Below are 26105 nucleotides of genomic sequence, written 5' to 3' on the forward strand. Positions count from 1 at the left end.
CGCTGTAGTTGCTGCTGCTCTTGTTGTTGTTGCTGTTGTTGTTGTTGGTTGGGAGCACAAATATTTTAACGCAATTAGAGTACGCAGCACAGCAGGCAGCAGCAGCAGCATCAGAAGCAGAGCGAACGCGCATGCTGACGGACACAAGCGCACGGATAAAATAAAAAAGAATTGAAAAAGTGCAAATAATTGTGTGTAAATGTGCCAAAACAATAATTGTGCAAAAAAGCGTAGTGAGTGTAACACTTGCAAAAAAGTAGCAAGCAGACAGCTCAATTAACTGCAAAAAGTAACGGTCAGCTGAAGTGTGTGTGTGTGCTAGTGTGTGTGCGTGAAAGAGATAGCAAGCGACTAATTGTTGAATACTGCAAACACACACGAAAGTTAAAGTGAAAGCAAAAGTGACTTATTCTAGCTTTAAACTGCAACAAATACTAAGCGTGGAAAAAAACTAGAGACAGCAGCAACATTGGCGTCGCACAAGTTTAAAGGGACAAAGACGCTTAAGCAGCTTGGAGAGTCACACAAGAAATCAGCACGAAAGGTGAGAGAGCATACAAAAATAAGTCATGCAAAGACAGCAACAGCAACAGCGACAGCGACACAGCAACGAAGTAGATTCATTTTTTTTTCTTCTTCAGCTTTGCTTAGTGGCTGCTGCGTCTTGTAAAGTGACAGTCGCAGCTGGCGTCGCAGCAGCAGCGCTGCCTTGAGCTTAGCCATAGCTTCGTATTTTTAGCGTGGGCGAGCGCCGCCACGCACGAAGACAAACAGCAGGCGATGCTAGTCTGACTCTTTCTTGCTGCTGCTGTTGCTGTTGTTGTACAACCTGCGACCGCAACAACAACAACAGCAATTACAACATTGATGTCAGCAGCGCCCTGGCGGTGATAACTCATTGGTACACCCCACACATCCCTCACTGACATTTTTGGGTCAAAAACTAAAATATTATGCCCTGGCTGTTGTATTTTATATGTTTGTGTTTTTGTTATTGTGGTTTGGCAGTCAATATTTTTAGCGTTACTTCTCGCTCTCTCTTTCACTCTCTTTCTCTTGCTTATTTACAATTGCAGCCGGCTGCGTGCGATAAAAAGGCGCCACAAAGCAAACGGCAACAAAAATAAAAGCCAAATGAATTCAGCGCAAAAGTCTTAATTGAAATTTTTTAGCTTGAAATGTGTGTGCAGCAAACAGAAAAAAAACTGTAAAGCTCACACACACAGCTATATGACATGTGTATGTGTCTGTGTGTGTGTGTGTGTTTGGTATGTGTTTATTTGTATTAGTGTGTTGTGTCTTTGCCAACGGCAACTTTTGTTTGCCTGCCAAAGCAAAAGTCGCGCGCCGCGGCCAACACTAAAGCGTCACTAACACACACACACATACACACGCATACTCCAGCGCAGGCACAATCTTGTCTGACTTTTTTCTGTGCCTTTGTGTATCAACATTTTTCAAGTTGGCGTGCAAATTGCCAGCGTCTTTCGGCATTTCTACACGTTTTCTATTTTGTATACCACCCACCCACCACCCACTTCCCGTTTGTTGTTTGTTGTTAGGCTAAAGGTAATCAAAAGCATTTGATGTCAGCGCAATTACAATGCGATAGACACTACAAACGACTTTTAATTTGTAAATGGCGCATAAATTTTTGGTGCGCTTGTGCTTTATTTATTTGAATTTAAGACATTATGAGCGACAATTTATTGGGGCAGGCAGCATTTTTTCTAAAAATGCAAATATTTACAAGTACGTTCAAATTGTATTTGTGTTTTATGCTTTAGTCATAAGCTATGTTTGTTTAAGTTTGCGCAATTTTAGTTTTGATATAAGCTTAAGATTTGAAAAATTTGATTGCATACTTTTGTGGGCCAACATAACGTATACGCTACATTAGACATTTTTATTGCTACCGAAGCTGCCAAATAATTTTATGGCCCGATATTTTGTACAAATACAGCGTATATCGAATACATGAGCAGTCGCTTATATGTAAATACGCAAATCAAATGGCCAAATTTAAAGTTCGTCATGGCCCAAATGTAATTTCAATAAAAATTGCTTAGAGACAAAAGTTTATACAGATCAAATTTGATAGTTCGTATAACTCATTGCTCAATTTGCATCAAACTTATGGCTATAATTTAAACATATTGCAGTTAAATTTAAAACAAATTCATAAATACAAAACTCTTGTTTAACATTAATAAACAAACAGTTCGTATTTACATTTAGCTTATAAAATGCTTACATATGCGGGTCAAACGCATTTAAAATGGCAATCAATTTGTCAGAGAGCGCAATTGATAAATGAATACTTGGAATATTATCGAGCAATGCAGCACATTTTGTGGCCGTGTGGCTATGGCCATGGCTGGGAAGGCAGTAAGCCGGCCAAAGAGGCACGAAGCTGAATAATCATTTTGCTGATTGCTCAACATAAATTCTAAACAACTTTTTGATGTGGCGCGTGGGGCCCTCAATAACAGCAGCAACAAAAATAACATTTATTTGCTTGATGTGGCTTTAATAAAAATTTCGAAGCGAATCGAAGGCAGTTTAGTTTGTTTCTTGCTGCCATCGGCAGTTTCCAACCAAAAACGTGCCAAACCGAATGGGCTACAAAAACCGAATCAAAAGGTGCCCCAAAACGCATGCCCCACGCCTACCAAACACGCCCACCACACACACACACACACACACCACTTGACTTTATCTTTAGTTTACTATGGCAGTTGTTGTTGTTGTCTATAAAACTTTGTTGTTGCTTTTTTTTGAAAAGCGGCGGCGACTACATCTTGCGAGTAGTTAGTTGTCAGTCTTTGCTTTTTTGCATGGGTATTAGTAAATTCAAACACAAGCGCACACACAGGCACACATAAGTATGTTTGTTTGTCTGTTTGTTTAACTTGGCCAACAGCTATATGGTTTATCTATGTGCATGTTTGCTGCTCGTGCTTGTTTTTTTCGACTTTTCCGCACTTATTCCATATTTAAGAGGCAATTTATATTCCCTTTTTTTTCCATCTCTGACGCTCGCTCTGCACTAGCAGCGAGACAAGCGACTGCCGCTGCCATTCAACTTTCAGCTACAGTTTCCGTTTGCTGTTGCCTTTTTCTGTTTCTGATTTCTGACCGCCATACAAAAAAGCAACAACAACAACAGTTTTATTTTCTTTATTAATGTTTAGTTCAAATGCATAAAAGTTTTGATAGAGCTGCCTTTGATAAAAACTAATTGAAAATTGGTTAGATTATGTTGCAATTTTATTAAAAATATATTAAATAAAACTTTTTCTTAGTACTAAAATTAATATATAAATAAATAGCAATTCTATTTTATTCAAAGTTTTATTTTCTTTATTATAATGTTTTGTTCAAATGCGTAAAAGTTTTGATTGAGCTGTCTATGATTACAACTAATTGAAAATTGGCTAGATAATGTTGCAATTTTATTAAAAATATATAAAATATATCTGTTTCTTAATATTAAAATGTTCCACTCACATTTTGTTTAATAATTCAAAGCGCATTTTAAGCGTATTTACGACTCTGCATATTTTTTTCTCCGTGCATTTTTTATTTTTTGAAATGAATAAGCCGCGCTTTTGACGCCTGGGCGCATCAAGCAAAGCAAACTGCGCGTATGAGTGTGTGTGTGCGTGTGTGTGTGTGCGCGTAGCAAAGGGCAAAAGCCAAAAGGATGTAACTAAATAGCATTTCTATAGGCTGTCTATGGACTTTTTGCACCTGGCGGCAATTGCAATGCGTTTTCCTCTTTTTCATTCAGCTATAAATTATTCAAACATAAACAAAACCGAATGAGGCGCACACACGCATACAGATGCCACCTCACCCTTCCAACATGCACCCCCACTGACTGTCTGTGCTTTTTTTTTTTTCTCATTATCAGCAGCAGGCGACGTACACTTAAGAGCTGCCAACACCACGCCCACTCTGACACGTACGCCCACATGCAATCGTTTATTTCTGTATTTTATATGCGACAACTCCTAGCTGTCCTGCACAGAGAGTCACACACACACACGCACACACAGCAGGATTACGCAGCACTCTGCGCAATTCATAAATAACAATTGCACTGAAACGCAATTGGACTTTAAGATTGCACTCGGATACAGTTCAATGGTTCAATGGGAAACTATTTCACAAGCATTGATTTTAATGTATTTATTTATTAGCAACATAATAAATATACAAGTACTAACATAATTACTACAATGCTCAGCAGCAGCCACAAACTTTGTTGAGCTGCAGCTGCTAAAACTCAATCTATTTGCTGTTAATGTATAATTCGGATAATTGAGTATTGTTTGTCTCGGCTCTTGAGCTGCTTTTGCTACACAATTGTAGCAGCTCTACAGCTCGATATACAAGCAAAATCGTCTTCCTTGTCAATCGCAACTTGATCAAATAAAACTTGAATATAACTTGCTGCTTTGCTAGCGTAGAGCACAATGAACTGTCGCCAAACGATATCAAGTAATGATTATGTTGCTCATGTTTATATACGACGTAGTCACTTAAACAGCATATTAAAGCATCGTTATATCTGAGACTAATGTGATTTGGTATTTTAGCTAGTATATTGGTATAGGTTTTTTTCAAAAATAGCGCTCATTTTCAAAAGAAGAACAAAATTCATTTGACAAAAAGTTCGAGGGGCGAGTAAACAAAAGATTTGAAGCTCTTAAACGATAAATTCTACGCTCGAAATAAATGAATTGATTTAATAATATAAAGGAGTTGAGTTATAAATTCTGCGGTCTAAAAAATAAACAGATAAATTTAAGATAGCTCAGTATGAGTTCTATGAGTTGTACTTGGGATATTTGTATAATAATTGAATGTTAATGGGAGAACAACTAAGACTTAGTGTTGTCTTTTTCTTGTTGCTAATAATGCAAAGTACGTAAAAGAATTACAATGACTGCTGCAAGTAATAAAAGAAATAATGACTGTTGATTTGAAATACTTGCAGCTGGCGGCGTAGGCGTTATAGGTAGAGATCCGATATCAAATGCAGGTGATGTGTAATTGGGATAGTTGAGTTTTGTGTTTTGTCACCTCCTTGACCTCCGTATAATGCAAGTGATATTTTATACACGTTAATCCAGCTTCTTTTTCATTGAAACTATTGTCAGCGGCATTTACGAATTCACCCTTTTTGAATATAACTTTGTGAGCTGTAAAGATACTAAAATGTAATCACTACCAAAATCAGCAAGTTCATCTTGAAATTTAGTAAATGTTTGGCCCAAAACTGACTGACAATTTGTAGTAGAGCTCATAGTTGTATTTCGTTAGACATAAATAAATACAAAAAAGTATAACATGCCTACTTTGCAATTTACATTTTATTCAATTCTAATGACGCAGCACATAGAAGAGCATTACGGCTATTGCTGCAAATATTAAAAGCCACACAGTTATTTGATTCGTCAAACATCCAGCCTTCAGTTGCTTTACTGTAGCCGTATAATATGGATAGTTGAATATATAGAAATGGTCTCCTGGCTCATTCTCCTCATTGTGCAAACAGTTGCGTATAAGATCTTCAGCATAATCCGAATGATAGTTGATGCAATGCACTCCATCTTCGAGTTCAATAATTGCGCCAGTATTTGCATTTAAAAATTCACCCTTATTGAAAATAACTGGTACGTCGGTATAGAAAAGATTACTGGGTCCAATCGATATTAAATATCTGCTAGAATTTTCCTTTTTGAAGACAACGTATTCATGAAATTTGTAAGCAAGTCGATCTGCATATTTCATTTTACAATCCCGTGGAATGAAGCCCTTGCATAGTGGAGCATAAATTTTACCTAAAAATCGTTGACAACTTTTTTTCGAACTGAACAACATGATAATAATTTTTATAAGATGTGTGTGTGTGTGTATTATGAATGTTATAAATGAATTGTTTGACATGAAACTCAAAATTTGACACTAATATCTCAATAAATATGCGAGCAGCAGCATAACAGCAGCAAGGATTAGTAGCCATGTAGTGGCCTGTACACATCCATTGCCATCTCGCGTCGCCTCTGGATAGTTGAGTATTGTGAACACAGATTTTGAATAATTGCCAGTACAATGGTCGACAAGCTCGTCCGTATAGTGTAAGTTGTAGTTGATGCATGCCAACGTGTTTTCCTTTTCGATTCGACTTCCGTCCATTGCATCCACGAATTCGCCCAACTTGAAAATAACTCTGTCATTTTCTTGGAGATCAGAAAGTCCACTGCGCCCGAATGAAATTAAATATTTCTCCTCATTTTCAACTTGAAATATAGTGTATTTATCTATATCCAACGTAAGATCATCCATATATCTTTGCAGAGAAATAAGTGCTGATAACTTTGCTGTGCATTTCCAAGCAAAGATGCTGCCTAAGCCAGCGCTACAACTTTTTTTATCGCTCATAACGCTCACGTGTAACTCAAAATTTCGTACGTAAATAGTGTAGTGAATGCTAATAAAATTGTTGTAATAAAATGGCAGCAAATCCAAAGCTAAATAGCTAAATTGTCAGCACTCAGACAATTTGCTTACTTTGCACAATGCGACGTATACGTAATGTCACTTTGATATACCAAAGACACGCAATCTTATTGCTTCTTTTTATGGCTTAATTAAAAGCAGCAGACACTGACTGCGAAATGCAAATTTACATGCCCACATGCAAGGCAATTTTACAAATATTAATGCATTTGGAAAAAGTCGTTACCGCTCTGATTACATGTTAATTATCTTATTGTAATGAATTGGCTTTTTGCGTGGGCGCTCGCGCTCTCGCTCTTCTTTTTTAACCCAATTACACATTGCAAGCGCTGCCTGCAGTCAACGCTGCGTATACGTGTTATTATGTGGCCTACTTCAACAATTTAATGCTTAGCTCTGGGGCGAGCTATTTATATATATAAAAATAAATTTATACGTCAATTGTAATTGCCATGGAAGCACATTGAGTGCTCAAAAGTAGGCAACACATAATTGTCAACAATATTTGAAGCACTTGAATATCGAATTGACATCAATATTTATTTATTGAACTGATACGCTTGAGCCAACGTTTTCCCAGCAGGTTAAGACATTGTGATGTACAACAATGCGATAAGTTTATATGCCAAATCGCATGCAAGTACACAGAGCTAGATAATGAAAGAGAGAGAGAGAGTGGGAGAGCAAGTGAATGTGTGTGAGTGAAGGCAACACAATGCACTATGGGAAAAATGACCAGTTTATGAGGCCAAAATTAATAACACAAAAACGGAGCAAGATATTTCAGTTCGGTTTTTTGCATTAGGCTTATGTGGCCGTAAGGTATTAGACTTAAAAAAATTGTGGGCGTGGCACCGCCCCTTCAGATAAAAAAACAACAATTTTCTTTTAATTTTAAAAACAATATGTCAAATTAATATAACGTATGCTAAAATAATTTTTTAGGATATTTTTTTGCCATCAGTGGGCGTGGCACGCCTTCAAAATACTTAAAGTTGGATTTACAACGGCTTCGCATTGTGCTCAAGCGGTAGCAAAATTTTTTGATTTCATCCATTAAAGCCTTTTTTTAATTTCTAGATCTGTCTCAGGTATGTTAGCTGTGAAAAAATTTAAAAAAGGCCCTCCCTTTTGTTTTTCTGAACCGCTTCATGAAATTTTCCACACAAATATTCATTTCGAAATCTGAGGTTATGTCCTAAAAACTTAAATATCTCGGAAAGTGGTTAAAAGTGGCTTTTCTAACTATATCCATTTAAAAGAGAATTAAAAAATCTACAAAACCGAATAGATTTCATTGATGGACTCCTCTGGACTCATTTTGAATCTCTATTGAAAAGTGAGACATAATGAAAATTTTTTATTTGTAAAACTACCTACACATTTCACATTATCCTGGGAACAGCAAGAGTGATTTCAACCTTTGAATTTCACAAAACACATAATAAAAGCCCCACTTCTTCGAATGCATTTTAAAAATTTAAATTTTATCGCGTTTTTTTCATTTGTGATGAACTTATAAATTGCACACAAAACTTAGCAAGTTCAAACGCACGTGCTTTGCTATTGGAACAGCTGTGTTTGACAGCTGATATCTTTGTAGTGGCGCCATCTATTGAGATTTCTGGTACGCAACATTAATAATTAATCCTTCCTGAATAAATTTCAATTAACAAAATTTTTAGTTTTCGACTTTTGAAAAATAGGTTATGGCCTCTTAAACTGGTCATTTTTCCCATAGTGCAATGCCCAAAACGAATTGTGTTGAAAATGCTTTGTTTTTAGTGCAGACAAAGGCAAGCGTTTGGGGCTCTCTTGTTATAGCATAACAATATACAAATACACACACGCATATACAAACACATACATGCAAACATATTGTACACACACACGTACTGCATGTGTATGTGTGCGATTAATTCCATTGGCACCGATTGAAACTTTCCGCTTCAAGGCAGCAATAAATTTACGACTGGATATTTTTACAATATATGTAATGAGCACACACAGAGAGAGAGACACACACACATACATATATAGTAATACTGTTAGTCATGTTCAAGTGCCATTAAGTGCATCCTTTAATTTACATATTCATTAAATTACAAACGATCTCGCATTTCCGCATAAAATCTCTGCTACAAAATGTTGCAAGGCAGCAACAAAATGAAGAAGGAAATTCTAGCTTCATTGTCTGCTGCTGTGTGACACCAGCTGGCAAAATGCAGACTGTTCCGACTCCTGCTACATCCACTGCCACTTCCACTTCCTCTCCTCACCTCATGTTAAATATAAACTTGTATGGCAACACAGCATGAGCAACAGCAACAGCAGCAGCAGCAGCAGGAACAGCAACATTGCTGGCATTTACATTAAGCCCATTTAATTATACTAAGTACATAGTAAATACGACAGTTGAGCAGCGTATAGTTCAGTGTTTACATTTTTGGACAAGTGCGTTTTGCAAACAGCGCGAGGGCTACAAAATGCCATAAAAATATACACACACACACATGCGCATATAATACATATTAATGAGACCTTGGCAGCATTTCAGTTGCTGTTTAGTTAGCTTATGAAATTTAATTTCTCCCTCTAGCAAAATAAAAAGGAAAACAAAGTTTTATTAATGTAAAATATATAGCATATAGCTTCGCAATCACAGATAAATGAGCTTTAGTAATAAGAATATAAATTATATTCAATGGAAAAAGACTTTGTTGATTATAAAAATAAAGCTAATAATAAATAAGAAACTTTGTATTCGCTTAAAAAAATTGTTTGTTTATTTTTTGTGATTTGAATTACGATTTTAAAAATTAAACAAAAGTAATTTGCAGCCCTGGCCATAAGCTTAGCTTCACTAAGCTTTCACTTTAGATTAAATTTAAAAAAATATGATGCTTTTTATACATTTTTGTTTATTTGGAATAAATAATAAATTCAAATATTTTCAAAATATCTTAAAAGATATACGTAAGTTATAGCTTTACTTCAGCTGAATTAACAAGTGCTGCAGCCCTGGCCAAGCTAATCAAATCACTTTAGATTAAATTTAAAAAATACGTTGCATATTTAGCTTTTTATACATTCTTATAAATTCAAAAATAATATTTCAAATATGTTTAAATGCTTTGCTTTACTTGAGCTGCATTTTAAGCTTAATTTAGCCTGTGCTGCAGCCCTGGTCATAAGCATGGCTTATTACCCACATTAGCCAAGATTTTGAGTTAAAGCTGTTAGTGTGTGTGTGTGTGTGTGGCACTGTCTATATAAACTAAAGGCACTTGCTCACTTGGAAGTGCGTGCACTTCAACTATTTGCTTGCGGATATCCGCATACACACACTCCCACGTTTACAATGTTTACATGTGTGTGTGTGTGTGTGTGTGTGAGCTTGCGGTTGTCGCAGTCATAAATAATTTATGCCTGCATGAATTGGTCAAGCTTCTTGTCCGTTGGGCAGCTTCAAAAACACGAACATCTCTTCATCTTCATCTTCATTTCCATGTTAAGCTTGGGCCATAAAATTGTCCATGCATTATATTAAATATAGTATGCTTGTGTAAATCAGCTGCTTGGCACATGTTTCAATTGCCCCCATTGACTCGTACATTTGCAAATTTACACCCCACCCCACGCAACCAACAAGCTGCCGCCCACTTTGTTATATTAGCGTAAAGACATTAGGCGCCGCAGGTCTCAGGGTTCTAATTAGAGCAGTGAGTAACCCACACAGACACATAAATATGTATATTAAGTTACCACACACACGCACACACACACACACAGACATATGTGTATTTAATTTTACAAAGGTTTCGCTCTGGCAGCAGCCTCTGTGTTATGTTTAAATGTTAAGTTATTTCTGTATTAATAAAGTTGTTGGCAAGTTGCTTCCGCATTCATAAAAAATGTTGGCATTTGGCTTGAGGGTTGCACAAAAATGTTTGCGCTCGTATTTAAAAAATGTGTATTTAACAAATAATATTATTTTCTGTATATGTATATTCAAATATTTGTTAATTTAGCTTGATGACCAAAAAGTTAAGCAGTGTGTATGACTTATTTATTGCTTGTGATTATTTATAGTATTATGCAGCCTTAAAACTCAAAGGTTAGCAAAAAATGTGTATTATATTTTATTATTATTTAGTATTGCTTTTATAAATAGCTAACAGTGACTAAGCTGTTACTCTTTCTTAGGAAATAAACACAATTCTAAATTTGGGCAAGTCACATTTCTAAAGAAAAGAAATTTAAAAAGTGTATAACAAAGTTGTGCTTAAAGCAAATTTTTATTTTGAATACATATAAGAACTTTTTGGAATTAAGAATATTTCAGTTAGACGTTAAACTTATCATTTTATTATTATTTATGTTGCTTTTATTAATTGCTAATAAAGCAAATTCTGTGAAACACAATTTTGCATTTAAACAAATCTGTTTTAAATTTCTGCTAACAACAAAATGTTAAGTTGACAATTATTAAATATTTTTTTATTGCATTTGTACAACTTAAGCAAAAGTGTATAAAAAAGTTGAGCGTTGCGCTTATGGCAAACATTTTTAATTATAATACACATTTGACCTTTTTGTGCGCTAAAATGATTTGTTGTCCTTGTGCCTTTGTGTGTGTGTGTCTCAATTTGAGTGTGTGTGTGTGTGTTTGTGTTTGTTTTTGCTTTGGCTGCTGCTGCAGTTCAGTGTTTGTGACCAAAAACTGGCGCATGCAGGACACACAGGACACTACAGCACACTGAAGCTGAACAGCCAACCAGTCAACAGTCGGCAAAGTGAAACTACAAAACATTTCAAATGCCATTTAGTGCACCTCACACTCGACATAGTAAGAGTGTGTGTGTGTGTGTGTGTGTGTTTGGCGTTGAAATTGCACAACTTTCCCCTTTCATTATGCCGCTGTGTGTAGCTGAAAAAAACTAAACGAAAAAGTAAAGTAAACGAGGTTACATGCCTGCTTGAATCCACAACCGAATGAGACAGGACTTTGGCAAGCACTTGGCTTGGCTTTGCCTTTGCGCTCATTTTGTTGTAATTTTTGCAGCATTTTTTTTTCATTTTCATTTTTTAGGTTTGCAAGAATCGTCAAGTTGGCAAATTTCATATGGCAAATGCACCTTTTTTTCTAGTTGAAATGAAGTTGCCACGTGCAGACTTTGCTCTATTTTTTTTCTGCAGAAAATTATTAAGCACATTTTTGTGTGTGTTAGCAATTAGAAAAATGAAATCATATTTTTTGCTCGAAAACCGTTGACAATTGAATTTATGTGCACACACTTTTTCTTTTGTTATTACATATTTTTGTGGAATTTTGTTTTATTTTTGCTGCTGCGCTGTGGCATGTGCATGACTTGAAAAATATATGTACATATATTTGGGAAGCGGAAATCGAAAACAAGTTGTACCACACAGAAAGAGAGCTATATGTGTGTGTGTGTATTGTATGGTTAAATAGGCTAGCGGGAAATTGCTTTTTAATAGGCTTTATGCCAATTGCTCAGCGCTCTCAATTTGGCAAAAATATTAAGCCAAATATAAAGCCATGAATTAAAGTCATTAAATAAATTACTTGATAGATCACAGCTGCTTACATGTGTGTGTCTAGCTCAGGTATTGAAAATTGAAATAGGAAGTGCACTTAGAGCCTTTGAAGACAATGCTAAGAGCTTTTTGCCATCCAAGCGCTTAATGCGTTAAAAAAGTCAATCAACTGAGTTGAGAATATGAGCAGAAAATTGCGCTGAAATTGCAGCTTGAAACTTAATTTAAAAAAGCAAAGATTTATAGTAGTAGAAAATGAAAACTGTTGTGTTTTTGTTAAAAAAACAAACTCATTAAAATTTAATTCAAGTGCTGTGGCCAAAGTTTAAAAGCTTTTATGCCTGCGCACTACGGTTGACCAATAAAAACAGCAAAATCAACCAAATGTGAAGTATTAAAACAACACTTATTGCAATGTGGAAAATTGTTGCGTATATAGTGCAGTATATGGTTTAATTTTTAGCACTCATAACTTTTTGGGGGGCGCAGAGCAAAATGCATATGCATGTTGTCGAAGCATGCTTGGCATAATTGCGCTTTTCTGCAAGTGGGTGGTGGGTGTTAGAAAAGTTGCAAACAGCAGTTTCCTCTTCAATGCATGCCCAGGCTGTTGCTCATGAGTTTGGGGCTTCAAAGAAGTAGTTGGCAGCTTACAAATGTTGCACCCAGCAGCAAGCAGAGCTTAGTGGTCTATTGTGAAAACCAAAAGCGCTAGGAAACCAACAAATAATTTAATTAAAACAAAAGCGTGTAATAAGTTTGAAATATTAAGTTCACATAATGTCAACTGATAAGCAATAATTGAGGGCGCTTCATCTGCATCTACTTTATAACTAATTTATTGTAATATTATCAGTTCATTGCTCATAAGATAAAGTAATATTTTCCTAATAAGATCGAAGCGGATTTCTCTCAATGTATTTATTTATTTAATGTCAACTATGTACAGTCGACAATAAAAGAAATGGATTACAAAAAATATTTAAAATTATTAAAAAAAAATTATTTAATGTATTACACTTGCTCTTTCTCCTTTTTGTAACTGAACTTCTTAGTGAACACAAACTTCAAATTAATATTTAATCCAAATTATTGCTACATGCAAAGAGTCTCCAACTGTTGGCTGTGCCCAAAATCTTTTTATCGATTTCACATATGGCAGAAAATAATATAAATAAAAGTACTTGCTGCTGGAATTTGCTTGTTATTGTCGTAGCGTGTGGGCGTGGCAAGCTTATTATTATAAAAAGAAATTTCTGCTGACAAACGGCTGGCAGCAAGGACATTACAATTGTGAAAAATGCAACAATTTTTTTAATGCGCTTGCAACTTTTACAGCCCCCCAACCCCCCAACCCCAACACGTTGTGTGTGTGGCAATTTTCTTTGCCACTTTGTGTGTGCAACAGCGAGAATGCAACATTTCCTGTTTGCATTTGCCCACACAGCCCACCACACACACACACACACACACACACACTCTCTCTCACTTCAATGCCTGTCATATGAATGAATGTATGCAGCATTTGCCTGTGGAATAAATCTCAGCGCGTCTGCCATGTCGTCAGCCCCAGACTGAACTCCACTTTGGAGCTGCATCTTCACATTCTTTACTTCATCTGCTGCTGCTGCTGCTGCTGCTGCTTTCATGCAAAAATATGCAATTTTATCGCTCTTTACAGATTTGCCATAAAGCAAAGAATGTAATACCGAGCGAGCAAAAAAAGAAAAATTGAGAGAAAAAAGTTCAAGTTACACAGCAAAAATTTGAAAATCTGCAGACGGCACTCACATGCTAAAGCAAAAGGCGCTTGCCAAGGGCTTTAGCATGAAAGACACATTTGCCAAGCAAAAATGTAAATATTTATTATACCGGAAACATAACATGCGTTGCTTTTGCCTTTTGCCTACAATTTGTTTTACACTTCAAGGTTTTTTTTTTTATTTTTGCTGCTGCTGCAGGCTTTTAGTTAATTTCAAACTGTTGAAAATATATGGCAAAAAAAAAAAAAGTTATTACGTTAAAAACGTGCCAACATTTTGCCTGTCAACACACACACGAACTGCCCACCCACCCACAATAGACAGTTAGCTTTAATGGTCAGCTTTTGTGCGCCGCTTGGGAGTAACTGTCTAAACTTGGCCAACGTCTGTTTACACCAGCAGAAAAAAGTTCGATTTCGCTTCAAGTGCAAATAAATTTTAAGCTGCGATTTAAGGGCTGCTGCTTAAATTTCCAGGAACAGTTTCAAATAAGCTGCAGCTTATGAAGATTTCCAAGAATTACTTTTAAGTGCAATAATTTGCCAATACATAAATTGATTTTCAATTTGAAGTGGCTGAAGTTTGGCGCTAATAAGTATGCTACAAATTATTGTAGTGCAATCAACAAACAAATTTGTAACTCAACTTGAGCCTAACTTTGACTCCCACTCAATGTTTTGACTACATTTTTTCGCTCAGTGCATTTTGACTCACACGCTTCATGCACGCGCAGTTAAAGTTTAGTTTTATGCTTTGCAATTTAGAGAAATTGTTTGTAGTTTATTATTGTTGTTGTTGTAGCTTGTGGCTGCTCCCACTTCCACTCGCACGCCCACTCACTCTTTGCTGTCTGCTTTGCCTCGTTACAGCAGCGTTTCCATTTCTGTCAATTGTTTAGCGTTAGAAATATGCGATTTAAACGGGGACCTGCTTAGAGCCAAAGATAAATTACAGTCGCTCGTCATGCTCTGAGCTTCTGAGCGCTAAACGCCCTAAAGAATGCATGTGTGTGTGTGTGTGTGTACGAGTATTGTTAATGAGACCCAAAGAGCTTAGCTTATGCCATGTTTTGTTTCGCTTTGCTTTTTTCTCTTTTAACAAACACACAACACACAAAATGTTTTGGGCAACAATTTGTGGAGGCTTTGCTCCAAATTTTTAGATACTTTAGATATCATTAGTTGCAGCTTACGTTTCAGGTACCTTTAGCTTTTTAATGAAGTGGCATAAACAAGCAAAATGCTTAAACACAAGCATTAAATTTGCTAAAGTTAAACGCTTTGTTTAAGGACGAGCTTTATTCATTTTTAATGCCATCAAGACCTTGAACTCTCAAAGTTTATTAAAAACAAATTGCTGGCTGACTTTCGAGCTAAAATTGTATTCTAATTAAAAGTTTTCTTTTTAACTTTTGTACAGCTTCATGTAATACACAAAATATTTAAGCAGCTAATTGTAATCTCTGCTCATTTTCTAAGCGCGCTCGCTCTATCATTATCTTTAATAGCAACTTTGCACCTTAAGCGTCATATTAAATAGCTCGTTTCTTTTTTTGGACAGCACGCGCTATGTATTAGTATTAGTGAAATGGCAGTGCAGCATGCGGCATGCAGCAGCAGCAGCATGTGGCATGCGGCATGAGTCACGTTTAAGCGTTCGCCTCATGCAACGCTCTGGCTAACAACGTCAGGCCAAAAGCTCTGCAGCATAAAAGCCAGGCCAGGTCACAACAACAACCAATTGCCCGTAGATGGGCTGTTAAAGGTAAACCAAAGCGTAAAGCGAACGGCCAGGGAGAAGGGGGGGCCGCCACTAAATTGAGTCCAGTTAGTCTGTACGCCGGCGCCCGGATGTGGCAGCTGGGCAGTTTCATTTAAGGGTTTTAGTACCTCTGAGCGCTGGGAACGGGGCAAGGGGGCTAAAGCTATTTAAGGATGCCACGCGTCGTTGCGCTGTACAGTTAAGATTTGAACGCGCTAGAGTTAAGGTGCAACAGTCAAGCATTAAAAGTTAATTGCAACATATATTTTGTTATATTTTCTTGATTTTGTTAGATAAAGTGCCAAAAAAAAAAAGAGTGAACAAAATATTGCTTATTGCTAGCTGATAGTTACTAATTTTTTAAACAATATATGTTAATTTCTAATTTTTATTTTGTTATATTTTTAAACATTTTCTTGTATTTAATTAATTTTGTAAAAAGCATTAAATATTTTTTTAAATGTTTTTTATTTATTTTCTGCTTAGTTCTTATCAAACTGCTGAAAGTTCATTTTTCTTTTATCGTTCAATACTTTATGTTTTTATAAGCACAAAGTCAATTTATTGCCTGCTTATCCAACTTTGAACTATAAATTCTCGATTTTTCAAAGCTGTAAGCATAAATTCTAATTGGCCGTATCTTTCTCGATTTATTGCAGTTCGCGCAGCAACTTGGAGCGACTAAAGTGTTTGTTGTTTAATAGTTGAAATCAAAGCGTTAGGGTATGACAATGTCGACGCTGTGGCAACTGAAGCACAAGCTCAACATGCGCACGACGGCTGTCAAAATGAAGATGCCGTCAATCAGTGCCACAAACAGTTGCAAACCGGAAACAGCAGCCAATTGACAACGACTACAGCGACGACGACGACGACGACAAATCCGTGCAGTGAACAGCAAACTAAGCTAATCAAAAACAAATCGCGTTTTCTATATATTTACTTTTACATTTTTGTCGGTTCCTTGATGAGCTACATTAGAGCTACTATGCGGCTTCAGCAGCAGCAGCAGCAGCAGCAGCAGCAGCAGCAGCAGCAACAACGACAAGAGCTAAGGGCAACGGAAACGGAAACCCAAAACCAGAACGAAAGCGAGCAGCGCAGCAGCTTTGGCAGTTTGCAACTTCGCACAGGAATTTGCATTATAAGACTGATAACATTAAAGAGATTTCTACAGATTTTGGCAATGCCAACAAAAGCAGCAGCAGCAGCAGCAACAGCAACAACAGCAACACACAATCAGCAGCAACAGACGCTGGCACAATCAGCTTATGGCAAGCGCCATTTGGTAGTCGCCTGCTGGCGCCATCAGCGCTGCAGCAGCGCTTGGCTGTTGCTTATGCTGCTGCTGCTCTCCGCCTCGCTCTGGCCGGACTGCGAGTGCCTGCATGGCGCCAAGCCGAGCGAGAATACCGTTAAAACCAAATACGGACTGCTGCGTGGTCTGGTCGTCCGCTCAACGCCGCTCGTCGAGGCATTCCTAGGCATACCGTATGCCTCGCCACCAGTGGGCAGTCTCAGGTGAGTAGTGTAGTTAACTAAGAAATGCGCACTCTCTACACTGTGCTACACAATAGAAGAAAAATAAATAAAACTCGGCTGCATTATCTTGTTTAAACTTTTTTTAGTTTGCATAGTGAAACAAATTTAAATAATTGTTGACTGAGTTAGGCACACTTAGATATGAGTGCACTGCAAAAAAAAGTGTGACATACAAATTTGCTTAGTTAAAAATAGTAATAAATGAAAAACTACTTTGAAGTTTAAGCGATATTTATTTAAAAATATTTCGAAGCATTTTAAATAATCAAATTAATTTTTATGCAATTTAATTACAATTTTCTATACAACAAATTTAATTGTATCTTACAATTAATTTTATTAATTTTATTATTACAATTTTATATATTAAGCTTTTTATTTATTATTATTTATTTATATATTTTATTTGTGTGCATTATTTTTTATTTCATTTAATTGCAATTAGCTGAAAATTAATTTATTTGCTTATTATGCAGCTATGTATTTCTCGCAGTGCACGCAGTATGAATGCAGCTGTTCTATGCGGGTGTTTGCTTTACCACTAGAGAGCGCTAAATTCTCATATCCTTCGGCTAGTCTCGTCCTTAGCCAGCGTCCTCAGCTGTTTGCACAACTTTATGCCCAAGTTGCGAGCGCGCAAGTTTATCTCTGCCTTTTGCCAAGCAATTTTAATAATTATTTTCATAAAATATGTATATACGTGTGTGTGTGTGGGTGTACGTGTGTGTGTGTCTGTAGGTGAGCGAAAGAACTTTGCACATTTGTGAAATGCGTGCCAGTGAAAACCTTTACGGCTTTTCTTGCTCGTGTTGCATGCGGGCCAGCGCTGCATTGTTGGCCAGCTTAAAGTATTTTTGTGGCCAAAACAGCGCGAGATGGGCTCTTAATGAAGCCAGCAGTGCTTATTTTACAATCAACAATTAACAGCGACTCTTATGCGTCCATTTCGCTGGCACAAAGCAAAGCACAGAAAGTTTTGCAGTTAATTGAGGCGGAAAGTCTAAACTTTTAATAAAATAGTTGAGTTTAGTAACTAAATTATATTCGCTGCCAACAAAATTAAATATTACACTGCAATAATTTGTTATTAAAATCAACTTTTGAATATAATATTTGTTAAATAAAAACAATTTTCATGTGTTTTTTGCCACACATCAATTTTTAATAACTTTTTGATTGCATTGTTGAAAAATGTTGATTTATATTTTTTTGGTTTTCTGTCATGAAATGATTTTTTTGTTTTTCATTTTGGCATTTTGTGTTTTTGACGTTGAAGAAAACTATGTGTTAAACGAATTTTGAATGTTGCAAAAACAGAAAATTATTAGTTTCATGGCAGTTAGAGCGGCATACACAGAAAATTGTGCAGTAAATTTTTTATAAATGCATAACAAGCTTTCTCAATTACCAGAGCTGCCACATGCCGTAGCTTTGGCTGCAAATAGTTTTAAATGCAATTAAAAATGTTTTTATAAATCTTTCTCTCTCTCTCTCTTGCACTCTCTCTCTCTTTCTTTGCTTAAGCAGTCGCCCACAATTCACTGTTGCTTGTTTTGCAGGCGCGCAAAGTTTTGCAACTGTATTAATTTTGATATAAAAAGTTGTTGATATAAATTCATATATATGAAGTGCGAAAAAGCTTTTTCTTACACACACACAACAAGTTGGCAAATTGATGACAATTGTTTGGGCAAAAGTTTCCTTTTGAGAGGTGCATGCCAATGTTTGGTAATGACTTTGGCTTAAGGACAAACTTCAACTTGAGCTGAGCGTTCAGTGTTGCGATTTTTGGTCACACACACGTCGAGAATCGAAGACACGAAGTTTTTGCGGTATATTAGCAAAGTTTCTGTGTGTGTGTGTGTGTGTGCAACACTTGCTACAGTTTGCTACGCCACACTGTGCGTATGCGTAATTTTTGGGTTATAATCCTAAGCCTAACGAAGCTTGAATTTTGCAATACGATGCTACAGCAAATTGTGCTTTAATTAGTCTGAGGCGTTATTGTCTACACGCAAAACGTTTGGGGCAGGGGGCGTGGCGGGGAAAAAACCATAGCAATCTGACCTCATTGTTATGCAGCCAGCAACAGTTGCCACCAAAATGAGGCAAACTCCAACATAATCAAATCGTGGTTGCTGCCACAACTTTAGACACGTTTGCAAATTATTCAAGCGTAGCCTTGCCACCACTCACTCCCCACACCCCGCTGCCCCCCCGCAGGCCATAAAATAAACGTGATATTTGACAAATTGTCAATTTGTCGCAGCGCACAAAACTCTGCTAATTAATCATTGCGTCTAAAGGCGGCGCCAATCCCCAAACTTTCTAATCAAATGTATACGAAATAAACAAACAAACAAACAGCAAAAAAAAAACAAGTTTAGCTAAGCTTTTGCATAAATATTGCTCGCATTTATTTATATTTTTAGCGCTTAAGCTCTTTGCATACAATATGCACTTTATAAATATTGTTGATAAATGGCTAAAATATTTATAAAAATATATTTCTTGCCCTGGTCGTTGCTTTAACTTTTGCTTACACTAAAGTTTAATTTTTCTCTTTGCAAGTTTTGCTACTTTTAATTAACACAGTTTTTTTCAAAGCTGATTTTCACAAGTTTTCTTTAAAATAAAAGTAACTGAGAAAACTTAAGTCAACGACAAGGAAAATGCAAGAGCAGCAGCGAATTGCTGCTGGGGCTTTAATTTAGCTTTGTTTACTTTTTGTATTACGTTTTTTAAATTGAAAATTTATATATGCCAAATGAAATTTGCGTAAATATTACAGCAAATCCGATTTAAATTTAGTGCATATAAATTAAAATACTAAAAATATTTAAGCTATGCTAAAGTGCAGCAAAAATACATAAAAAACCCACTCACTGCTCTAAATGCAGCTATAGCTATATAGGCATATAAAAATATTGTATACATTTATCGTTTGTTAAATCAACGACAGTAAAAAAAATAGAATGAGGAAAAACAATATTTTATGTGATAGCCTTGAGCTATTGCCCATTGTATAGAAGAGGCGTAAAAATTGCAAGCGCCGAGAGTTAGGGACACATGGAGAGCTGAAAAATTATGCGAATTGTCGTTTTGGCCAACAAGCCATAACAAAATAGCAAATAGCAAGGCGCTAAACAGAACGAACGAAAGAGAGAGAGAGAGAGAGCGAAGGAAATAGAAGCAGTTTGGGGGGATTGAAACTGTTATGGAAGTTATGGTAAACAATAAAAACGTTTCGCGTCAATTATCGTGTTATAAAATCAACAAGGGGTTGGGATAGGGAGGGTGCTGAGCTCTTTGCTCCTTTGATCGATTGATGCTCAGCATAAAACAATCAAATGCACAATTAATCAAAGTACAGTTTTCAATTTGTGATTGATGTGCCGAGCGAATAGTTTGCGAAGCCTTTTACAGTTAGCTATGCTATAGGCCATTACCACACCCAACACAACTGGCAGTCAGTCAGGCAGGCAGGAAGGCACATACAGTATGTATTAAAAGTATGCGTATACATATTTAGTTAATGCGCCTTATTAACTTGCAGATTTATGCCACCCATAACGCCATCGACATGGAAAACTGTACGCAATGCGGATCGATTTTCCCCCGTCTGTCCACAGACCGTGCCCATACCGCCCAATGGACCGGAGGCGTTGCTCGAGGTGCCGCGGGCACGTTTAGCACAATTACGGCGTTTGCTGCCGCTGCTTAAGAACCAATCGGAAGACTGCTTATATCTAAATATCTATGTGCCCTATGAATTGCAGCGACTGAAACGTGAGTTTAACATTAGGCCAGCACATTAAATAAAATACACAAAGAATATTTAATTCAATGTAGATGAAAGTTGCATAATATTGCCAAAAGTGTATTAAATATAAATAAGTATAAGTATTTAATATAATATATATTGAAGACTGATTAGTTTTCAAACTACTTTTGTTTACATTTCTGGCGCTACTTAGTTGCAACCCCATTAAACATTTTAAGGCTCTAAAATCTTTTGTATCGTTTTGTTGGCAGAGCCTTTGTCTATAAAAATCGGCCGACAAAGTTATGCATATATTCATTATAGTAAATTTTTGGCTCTTAGTATTAAAAACGATTTGTACTTTAAACATTTGTAACATACCTAGAATTATGCTCGGAATTTATTTATTTTATTTATTTACAAGCTTAATTATTATACAAACTAATATAATAACTAAAAGTGGTGAGTGCTAGCTACTAAGGCCATCGACTCTGGGCTTTGAATTATTTTATTAATTCTTTGATTAAACTAGCCTTCAACTCTTCAATTAGTTATTTTTTCTAATAATAATTATTATGAAAATAGGTATAAATAATATTCAATGCACGTAGCTTCAATGCTTTGCTCAGTTTCCAACTGCATACATATATCGCTTAATGCAGTCAAATCAAAGCCAACCCACTCCCACCCACTAATCGTATGATGCACATTGAGCGCTGTCTAAGCAGCAAAGCTGTGACGCTCTCGCTCAGCAGCAGCAGCAAAGCTGCGACCAATACAATAACAAGGTAGCGGACTGCACTCTTCTTTTTGAGTGTGTGGGTACTTAGCTTCATTCGCTCTCTACAAAACGAAAAGAGCAAGAGCGAAAAAGCAGCAAAAAGGAAGAAGAAGCTAAGTAACCTAAGAGCGCAGTCCGCTACCATGGCTGCGACGCTCCCGCTCAGCAGCAGCAAAGCGATCGAGTGTATACGAGTGAAAACGATGCTCTCTCTAGCTGAAGAACGAAGAGCGAAGAGCAGCGCTTAGCTGAGTGGGCGGCTGGCAGGTACAGCAAACAAGCGATGCAGGTCAGTTGTCTACGAACTGTTGGCGAGTGAACAAGCAGTGATCGAGCTCCCAGAATAATAACAATAAATAATTCCATTTAAATATGTTTAATATTTATATTTGATCAAGCTCGGCTTTAACATTAATGATCTCGCTAGCAAATGACAAGTCTTGAATTATTGTTATAGCTTTCGAATTTGAATTGAGAGTCAGTGTTATGTTTTTCAATTCTTGGCATCATGACTTTCAATTCCGTAGTGCATTGCAGTTTGAATTTTAAAAAGTAATTGCAATCATAGCGGAATTGGTAGTTCTTTTAGCCACAAGCAACGCAATAGCAACAAAATCTAATTTAATGTAATAAATCAATTTAATATAATTTAATTTAACAAATTGCATATGCTAAATTATATTTTCAAGCCGATGCAACCACAACAGCAACAAATTCCAGCACAAATCAACTGCTCTCCACCATTGTGTTTATACACGGTGAATCCTACGACTGGAACAGTGGCAATCCCTATGATGGCTCCGAGCTGGCCGCCCATGGCAATGTCATTGTGGTGACAATCAATTTTCGTCTTGGCATTTTCGGTTTCCTTAAAACGGGCGGCAAGGAGAGCGCCCAAGGCAATTTCGGTTTAATGGATCTGGTGGCGGGTCTGCATTGGCTCAAGGAGAATCTGCCAGCGTTCGGTGGTAACTCGCAGAGCATTACCTTGTTGGGCTATGACACAGGCGCTGCCTTGGCCAACATATTGGCCGTGTCACCAGTGGCAAGTGGTAAGCTACAGAAATATGTTTATTATGTTTAATTGGTTATAACTCTCTATTGCTTGGCCAGATCTTATGCAGCGTGCTGTTTTGATAAGCGGCACAGCCTTATCGCCTTGGGCTATACAAAAGAATCCGCTGTTTGTCAAGCGTCGCGTGGCGGAGCAAACTGGCTGCCATGGTGACATGCTCTATGATGATCTGGCGCCTTGTCTACGCACCAAAAGCGTTGACGAACTGCTGGCCGTTAAGATTGATCATCCACGGTGAGTCCGCAATCCAACTTGGCTAACAATTGCGCTTGCTTAACTTTATGCATTTTAGTTTTCTTGTTGGCTTTGCTCCATTTGTGGATGGCACGGTAATCTCACCCAGCAATGAAGGCATGTCCAGCACGACGCTGCCGCTGGGCTCAGCTATTGTTAGGTAAGTCCAGTAACCCAATTGTTAGCATTTTCTAATATTGGTTTGCTTGCAGTACTTCTGGAATTGAATACGCAAACTTTCCCAAGCGTGATCTTATCTTTTGCCTCACCTCTGTCGAATCCTATTTGGATCTGAGCGCACAGGACTTGGAGTTTGGCTTCAATGAAACGCGACGTGATCGCATTTTACGCACTTTTGTGCGCAATATCTTTCACTATCATTTAAATGAAATATTTGCTGTGCTTAAGGTGAGCTTAGCATAAATAAAATAACTATATGTGCTAGTTTATGCTAATTGTATTGGAATTGCAGAACGAGTACACAGACTGGGAGAAGGCCATAAGGAATCCGTTGAGTTCACGCGATGCCACGCTGCAGTTCCTGAGCGATGGCCACACCGCGTCGCCGCTAATTAAATTGGGTTACATGCATAGCTTGCGTGGAGGACGCACATATTTTTTGCACTTTAAGCATCGCACGCTGGAGGAGGAGTATCCACAGGTGGGCGCCAAAGCGTAAAGCAAAAAGAAAAAAAATAGTTCAATTTAAATGTAAATATTTCATGTTTAGCGCACGGGCTCGGTGCGTGGCGAGGATGTGCCTTTCTGGCTGGGTTTGCCCACTTCGCCGCTGTTTCCACACAACTATACCAACCAGGAGCGACAGATTGGACGTCTCATGCTGCGCTATCTGGCCAACTTTGCCAAGACTGGGTAAGGCTCAGAGCTTACAGCTTCAAGTAAAAGTCAACTCAACTTTGCTCTCTTTTAAAGCAATCCGAATCACTCGTCGCCAGCTGGCGGCACTGCCAGTGCAACTCGCAAGCGCTCTGCACCTAGGGCTGACGCCTCCTCCTCCTCCTCCTCCTCTTCATCATCGCTCAATCTGGCAGTCATCTATAATCAGCGTCGAGCCAATGCGATGCATGAGAAGCGCACTTACTTTCGTCGTCGTCTGCGCAGCTCGTCTGATACCAGCTCCAGCGCAGTTAGCACGGAAGTCGAGCCGGAGCCAGAGCACGGCGGTTATAATGATGACGAGCTGCCCTTTTGGGATGCCTATGATGTGGTTAATCAATTGTATATGGAGCTGGGTAGGTCAATCAATTTATTAAGTATTAACTGGGTTTAACTTTTTATTGTTAAATCACAGGCAACATGGCCAAGGTGAAAAGTCATTTTCGTGGACATAAGCTGTCCATGTGGCTTAATTTGATTCCTCAGCTGCATCGCCATTTCAATATCAATGATCAGTCCATGCGACATCATCAGTTTCAAGATGATATCAATAATCGTGATCTATATGAAGGTATGATTGAGATTTATTTAAATATTAAATTATTATTAGAAATATTCCTCTGATATACAAATTGCAAAATGCTGGTATCAATTTTATTTAAATATTTGTTTTCTAAACTAATTATATTTGTTGATTTGCAGGCGTGGTGCGACCTCAGCTACAAATCAAGCCGACGGACGATGACAATATCATAATTATACAGACCACCAGAACCACAACGACATCTGCTCCGCCGCCAGCGCCCACGTTGCCAACCGCAAAGCCCAACAGTTCAAATGGCACAAATCCAATGAATATAATTGGTAGTTATGCTACAACAGGTGAGGAGGATAAATAAATTTACAATTAAATTGCAATTAATTTGGTTTGTTTAGAGTGTGGCATTGATGGTGCCATGTCCGTGTCGGAGCTGACCACAACGCAAGCACCGCAGGATAATCGCAGCGCCAACACGCGCCAGGAGACGCACAAGGATCTAGCCACCGCCTCTACGGGCATTATGGGCAATCTGGAGCTGCTGCGTCGTCTGAGCGGCAAACAGTTCCAAAGCTATACGACTGCTTTGATTGCTACTGTGGCCGTGGGCTGCTTTCTGCTCATACTCAATGTGCTCATTTTTGCGGGCATTTATCATCAGCGCGAGAAGCGCGCACGCGATGCCAAAACCAAAGAGGAGCTGCAGGAGAGCGACAATAGCAAAAACTCCAGCATGCTGAAGTTAAATGCAGCTGCAGGCGGCGCAGATGCAACCGATGCGTATACGCTCAGTGGCGATAGCAAGAGCATGGGCATGGTTTTTGGCGAATACAGTTGCTACGATGAAAAGACCAAGCAGCTGAAGGAGGAGCAGCTGCTGGTGGAGTTGCCGCCAGCGCCAGCAGCAGCCGCAACAGCAACAGGTCAAACAACATTGCTACTCGATAACTGGGATGCTGCCTGCTCCACCAGCACACTGGATCTGCTCAAGACACGCAGCTCAGCGCCTATCGAACTGGTGCAATATAACACGCTGCCCACAGTGCTGGAGTCGTTGAGTTCCGCGCCCAGCAGCAAACGTGGCAGCTTTGTGGGCAATTTGGGCTTTGACTTTGACTACGCAGTGCAATCCTCGGATCAAATGAGCTTCAAGGCCATAGAGGAGGCTGTCAAGGCTGCCTCGAGTGAAACACAGCTTACGCATGACGATGACATACCCGAACCGCCGCCGCCTCCGCGCTCCTTTCTAGCAGCCCAGCACCAACAACAACAACAACAACAGCAGCAGCAGCAGCAGCAAGGCATCCTGCGCTCCAGTGGCAATCCAGGCAGCTCTAAGAAACGTGTACATATACAGGAAATCTCGGTCTAAACTTAACTTGCTTTAACCACTCACTTAACTTTCCACTAGTTTCTATTCACACTCAGACTTTAACTAATTTTATGAATTTCATTTCCAACACCTCTGTCGCCTCTTGTATGTTTTATAATTAAATAAGTATTAATAATATATATATGTATATGTCTGTTTGTACATTATGTAAATGTTCCTTGTGTAGTAGGCCTTCATTAACTTAAAGATTATTAACAAATTATAAATATATATACATGTATGTTTTTGTTTTATAACATTTGTATATGTGTCTGTGTATAGTTTA

At 37.9% G+C, this 26105-nt stretch overlaps 1 protein-coding gene across 1 annotated transcript; it reads left to right on the forward strand.

The window, feature by feature from the left end:
* Positions 1-163: 163 nt before the first annotated feature.
* On the forward strand, positions 164-25965 carry LOC108608117. Its single transcript, XM_017999346.2, has 13 exons — positions 164-544; positions 16277-17138; positions 20716-20948; positions 22393-22755; positions 22817-23012; positions 23071-23172; positions 23225-23420; positions 23485-23673; positions 23743-23885; positions 23946-24265; positions 24325-24480; positions 24612-24791; positions 24846-25965. Exons 2-13 carry the CDS (start codon positions 16585-16587, stop codon positions 25817-25819), a joined length of 3606 nt encoding a protein of 1201 aa, XP_017854835.1. The 5' UTR covers positions 164-544; positions 16277-16584; the 3' UTR covers positions 25820-25965.
* The last annotated feature ends 140 nt before the right edge of the window (positions 25966-26105 follow it).

The sequence above is a fragment of the Drosophila busckii genome, chromosome 2L (genome assembly GCF_011750605.1).
Source record: "Drosophila busckii strain San Diego stock center, stock number 13000-0081.31 chromosome 2L, ASM1175060v1, whole genome shotgun sequence".
Taxonomy (NCBI): Eukaryota; Metazoa; Arthropoda; class Insecta; order Diptera; family Drosophilidae; genus Drosophila; species Drosophila busckii.